Source organism: Quercus lobata, chromosome 10 (assembly GCF_001633185.2).
Source record: "Quercus lobata isolate SW786 chromosome 10, ValleyOak3.0 Primary Assembly, whole genome shotgun sequence".
Taxonomy (NCBI): Eukaryota; Viridiplantae; Streptophyta; class Magnoliopsida; order Fagales; family Fagaceae; genus Quercus; species Quercus lobata.
Window position 1 is genome coordinate 29,471,323 of NC_044913.1, and position 6,186 is coordinate 29,477,508.

Here is a 6,186-nt window from a genome sequence, read left to right on the forward strand (position 1 = left end):
CCGTTGGTGAATTTTGCTATAAAATCAGCGACGACCTGTCCCTTGATGGCAGTACGCGGGCAGTACTAAATGTCAAACTCACTCAACTCTATCACCCACAGTGTCAATCGCCCAGCAGCTTCAAGGCTGCTCATCGCCCGTAGTAATGGTTTGTCGATTAGGACGATCACCGTATGGGCTTGGAAGTATGGTTTGAGCTTGCAAGCTGCCGTTACTAAAGCGAAGGCGAGCTTCTCCATTGGCGGGTACCTTTCTTCTGCACCACAAAGTGCTCGGCTGTCATAGTATACGGGCTTCTAAACCTTGTCTTCTTCCCTGACTAAGGCCGCGCTAACGGCTACAAGGGAGATGGCCAAATAGAGGAATAGCACTTCCCCCGATTGTGAAGGACTCAGCAGCAGTGGGGAAGAGAGGTAGACCTTTAGATCCTCAAATGCCTGTTGACACTAGGCCATCCACTCAAAAGACTTTTTCAGCGTGCGGAAGAAGGGTAGACACTTATCCGTTTCCCTTGACACGAACCTGTTCAGGGCGGCGACCTTGCCATTTAAACTTTGTACTTCTTTTACGTTCTTTAGGGGGGCCATCTCTACTATGATCCTAATTTTGTCGAGGTTGGCCTCGATACCTCTCTGAGACACCACGAACCCTAAGAACTTTCCTGCCGTCACTCCGAAGGCACACTTTCTTGGATTGAGCTTCATGTTATAGAAGCGAAGGGTATCAAACGTTTCCCTAAGATCCCCTAAGTGGTCTTCCTCCCTTCGACTTTTCACCAACATGTTGTTAACGTAGACCTGTACATTCCTCCTGATCTAGTGTGTGAACATCTTGTTCATGAGCCTTTGATACGTCGTGCTCGCGTTCTTGAGGCCAAATGGCATTACTTTGGAGCAGAAAAGGCCCTGGCTAGTAACGAACGAAGTCTTTTCCTGATTTGCTTCGTCCATTCTGATCTGGTTGTAACCCAAAAAGGCGTCCATGAAGCTTAGCAATTGGTGCTGGGCTGTAGAGTCAACCAGGATGTCGACCCGTGGGAGGGGGAAACTATCTTTAGGGCATGCCTTGTTTAAGTCGGTGAAATCTACGCATATTCTCCATTTCCCGCTGGCTTTCTGGACCACGTTTGCCAACCAATCGGGGTAGTAAACTTCTCGGATGAAGTTTGCCTTTTTTAGCTTATGAACTTCTTTTGCTATAGCTTGGTCCCGTTCCGAGGCAAATACTCGCTTCTTCTGATGGACGGGTGGAAAGGAGGGTGATACATTCAGTCGGTGTACCATGATCGAGGGGTCGATTCTTGGCATGTCTTCATGGCTCCAAGCAAATACATCCCGGTTATCTTTGAGAAAAGTTGTTTGGCGAATCGTTGGGCTGGCTAGAGTACCAATTCTGGTTGTTTGATCAGGTTTGGAGTCGTTGAAGAGTATCTCTTCAAGCTCTTTGACGGGCTTTGTCCTTGTTTCGTGCTCCTCTGTGTTCATTGCCAGGAGGTGGTCATCCATCTCCATCATACCTATGTAGCATTCGCGGGCAACTACTTGATTTCCGCGCAGCTCCCCTACTCCATAATCAGTGGAGAATTTGATCATCAAGTGGTAGGTTGAGGTTATGGCCTTCCATGAATTGAGGGTAGGCCGTCCCAAGATAGCATTATAGGCGGATGAGTAATCAACCACAAGGAATGTTACGTCCTTAGTGATCTACTGGGGGTAGTCGCCCCCGTCACGGATAATATGACTGCGCCAAGGGGGTATATCCTTGTTCCTTCGAAACCAACGAGTGGCATGTTCATCGGAACTAGTCGCTCTCTATCAATCATCATCTGTTGAAATGCTGGGTAGTAAAGGATGTCAGCTAAACTACCATTGTCCACCAAAACCCGGTACGTGTTGTAATCCCCCACTCGTATGCTAACGACTAGTGCATTGTAGTGCGGGTGGTGGAGACGTCGGGCATCTTCTTTCGAGAATTCGATGATGGGGTTGTCAATCCGCAGTATCTTCGGCACGGAACCTGTCAACTAGATGTTGTGGACCATCCTCTAGTATGTCTTACGGGACTTTTTAGACGACCCGACAGTCATGGTGCCCCTCACAATCATTCTTATGTCACCTAAAGGCGGCCTAGGATGCTCGTTTTCCCGTCGGGGAGCCGATTCTTGAGGTGGGTCCATTCTTTCCTTGCTGACGAACCTCTGTAGCTTCCTTTGCCTAATGAGGGCCTCAATTTGCTGCTTCAAGTCGTAGCAATCAGTTGTATCATGGCCATTATCATGGTGGAAGCGGCAGTACTTGTCCCTGGACCTCTTATTAGGATCTCCCTTCAACTTGCCAGGAAAGGTCAGGGCTCCTTCATCCTTTATTTGCATCAAAACTTAGTCAATCGGGGTAGTCAACGAGGTGAAGCTTGTGAACTTCCCTGTAGGGGGCTTGGAGTGTCTGTCCTCTCACCGATCTCCGGTTCTAGGCATCTTTCGCCCCCTGTCCTGCCACGGGTCTTCTTGCCTTTCCCTCTTCTTGGGCCTTTCTTCTCGAGCTAGCAATGCATCTTCCGCATTCATATACTTGGTTGCCCTATACAGCACATCCAACATAGTTTTCAAGTCGTTCTTGTATAGGGAAAACAGGAACTTACCCTTCCATAGTTCGTTCGTTAAGGCAGCTATGAGTATCTTGTTGTCTGCTTCATCGATCGAGAGAGCCTCTTTGTTAAAGCGGGTGATATAGGACCTTAGCGTCTCATCCTCCCGTTGTTTAATGTTCATTAGGCACGCAGTCGACTTTTTATACCTGTGCCCCCTGATGAAGTGTGAGGCGAACTGGGCACTTAACTCCTTGAAGGTTCCAATGGAGTTAGGTGTCAGCCTGTTAAACCAAATTCTTGCAGATCCCTTCAGTGTGGTGGGGACGGCTCTGCACATGATCTCGTCTGGCACCCCTTGAAGGTGCATTAGGGTCTTGAAAGACTCTAAGTGATCTAAGGGGTCCTTGGATCCGTCGTAGTTTTCCACCTGTGGCATGTGAAACTTCGGTGAGAGGGGGAATGAAGTGACGGAAATTGTGAATGTTGAATCAGTTCGATGGACCAAATCATTGAGGTTAATGAACACTCATCCTCTAAGGGCATTCATCATAAAATCCATCTGTTCCTTCATCATCTGCATCTCGGCTACTATATGAGGTGGAACCATATCAATAACGGATGGGTGACAAGTGTCCTGTCATTTTGGCCTGCTCGGGGTGTTGCTACCTTTCGGTCCTTCTTGGTTCCTTCTCTCAGCGCTAGTGCCTTCTTGGTCTTCCTTTTTGGTATCCATTGCCGCATTCTTCTGGCGCAGCTGTTCCTCTAGGTTATGATTCTACTTGGTAAGGCGTTCCACTGCTGTTGTGAGGGTTTGGACTTGCCTCTCAAGGGCAATGGGTCGCAGTTCGTCGCCTTGATTATTGGTGGTGGTTGCCATCGAAGGAGTACGTACCATGCAACTCTTTGTCCGGGAAGCGATATGGCTTATAAGTCGCAGCTTTCCCATAGACGGCGCCAACTTATGATGCCAAAAAATCACCAATGAGCCACATAACCTTTGCACGCTCGAAATAATACCTGCACAACAAAAAGAGAAGACCTAACAGAGAGCACCGGTGTAGTGCCAGCCAAATACCCTCCGAACGTCAAGTTAGAACTTCTCATAACTCTAAAGTGCCAGAACTGGGGCGAATTATGCATACCTTGGTTTGTGAGGGTTTTAGGGTTTTTATAGTGGTAGAGGGTTGACATCTATTCCTTGGTTTAGAAGTCCTTTCCTTGTAAGAGTCCCTATGAACGTATTTTACGAAATCCTTTCCTTGTAGGAGTCCTCTTTATTAGCATTGAACGTGGGGTGCAAGATATTTCCTTATATGGGCATGCATAGGGGCCAAGTAAGGCCATGCCAGCATCGTCAGACTCATGCATAATCTTCAGCTCTCTCACATCAGCTTCCTATTTTGTCAGCCATGATACTGCCGCCAGCTTCGAGGTAGAGCAGTAGACCTCCTATTGTCGTTTCCTAGCAAACGAAGCTGATGGGGTTATTTAAGACCATCGCTTTTCACCTTATCATGGGTAAGTGCCAATATTGCAAAATTATCCTTATCAATTGTAAAGATAAAAAACAAAAGAAAAAGGATGCAGCAGCTCAAGTTATTAAAAGATGAAGAAGTAATCTGAAGCAAGCTACATGTCGTATGCTTAACATTGCATTATGCTGTATGTCATTTACAGTAGTATATATCAGTTTTAGCTTTCACACGTATTGTAACTGCTAGTAACTGACTGAGCACGTGTGTCCTGATAAGTTGGCTAGTTTGTTAGATTAGCTGGTTGATCAATTAGTGTATAAAGTCCAATTCTCTGAATAGATTCAATGTAACAATTGAATGAAAGAATTCTTCAATCTTTCTTTTCTCTCAAGCTCTCTTTCTCTCTTTCCGGTTTTCCATTCCTAACTCTCTATTTTCTTATATGCGCAACCTTAGCTTTTTAAAAACTAAAATACCACATCAGATATTAACAAGGTAAATTAATAAAAGAAAAAGAGTACTGCTACAGGAACAAACTATTCTACAAACATTTTACAAACTGCTGATGTGGCGTGCTCCACCTCAACTTTTTAAAAACTAAAATACCACATCAGATATTAACAAAGAAAATTAATAAAAGAAAAAAGAAACCCAGATTTGTTTGGCTTCTAAACCCTCTCTTTGCACCTCCCTCTCTGCCTCAAACGTACGATGCCTCCCTCTCTTCCTAAACCCATTTGCAGTCAAACAGGCCAACATTATGCTATTCAAAAAGTATTCATTCTATAGAAACAAGGAAATTATATATATTATATGATTACAAATCAATTTGGTAGGTAAGCATATAATTTCGTCACTCAAAGAGATTTAGTAGTGAAATTATTGCAAGTGGTATTAGTGGTTATTCATACATATTCAACGAATAAGTTTGTTGTTTTCCGTAATGTGACAATTTTATTTTTAAAGTGTTGCAATCCCATTTGACAGAATTTTATGGGACAATTTTATTTTTAAATTTTTGTGCTTCAGAGGTGTTAGTCGGAGTGTGAGGCCTAGGTTTAGGAAGAGAGGGAGGTGCAGAGGGAGGGTTTAGAAGCAAAACAAATTTGGGTTTCTTTTTTCTTTTATTAATTTTCTTTGTTAATATCTGATTTGGTATTTTGGTTTTAAAAAAGCTGAGGTGGCATTTCTGATGTGGCATTTCTGCGCCGCCTCTCTTCCTAAAACCAGGCCTCACACTCTGACTAATGTCGTCGAAACCCAAATCAGCTTCTGCAACGATTCCCTCTCTCTGCGCCTCCCTCTCTGCCTCAAACGTACAACTTTTCCCTCCGTCCTTACCTCATCGGTGCCAACAATATCCTAAACTCAAAACGTTTTGGCAAAAAACACAAACGTTCCGGCGCTACATCTCCTCTGCCTCTTCGGTCTCACATTCAAGCTAAAGAAATCTACATCTCCACAAATCAATTTGGTTGGTAAGCATATAATTCTGACATTCAAAGAGATTCAGTAGTGAAATCATTGCAAGTGGTATTAGTGATTATTCATTCACATTCAACGAATAAGTTTTTTGTTTTTCGTAATGTGATTCAAGCTCTAGATTAATAAGAAATTGCTGTTTTTTCCTGATTCAACCAAAGAAGTAATGAAAGCATTGAAAGGGGATTCAAATGTAATTTCTTTCAATTTTACGTTTTATCTGAATAAAGGCAAAATGTGTGATACAGATTATGCCTTACAGGATGATATATGTTATTTTTGGTGGTCGATCAAGTTCAAATGACAGGACAGAATTAAAAAACTGGAACCCACCAAAATATGCAAGTACAAATAGACAGTAGATAAATATAATTATTTGTGTGATCATCATTATAGTGAAATTTTGGCCTGATATAAAGCAAATCCACTATAAGTTTGGTATCAGAATATGTATCTACGCAAGTAATGTTAATGTCTATGCTAAAAATTCAAAAACTAACATGCATGGGCCTGAAAAAAGTCTAGAGCTAATCTATATCCTAATAAGTGGAAAAGGAATAAAAGACATTAATTTTGTGCATGAGCCTTGACTTAAAACCAGAGAATGGCCTGTAACATAGACCATTTCAAGAATGATCGAAGC

At 43.3% G+C, this 6,186-nt stretch overlaps 1 protein-coding gene across 1 annotated transcript; it reads right to left on the reverse strand.

The window, feature by feature from the left end:
* Positions 1-2,449: 2,449 nt before the first annotated feature.
* LOC115964605 lies at positions 2,450-3,022 on the reverse strand. The gene has a single exon (XM_031083883.1). The coding sequence runs from the start codon at positions 3,020-3,022 to the stop codon at positions 2,450-2,452; it is 573 nt and encodes a 190-aa protein (XP_030939743.1).
* Positions 3,023-6,186: the final 3,164 nt, after the last annotated feature.

What these genes read in the sequence shown, in the direction of transcription:
- LOC115964605 (XM_031083883.1), bottom strand. Translation starts at nt 3,022, where the DNA reads ATGCCACAGGTGGAAAACTACGACGGATCCAAGGACCCCTTAGATCAC.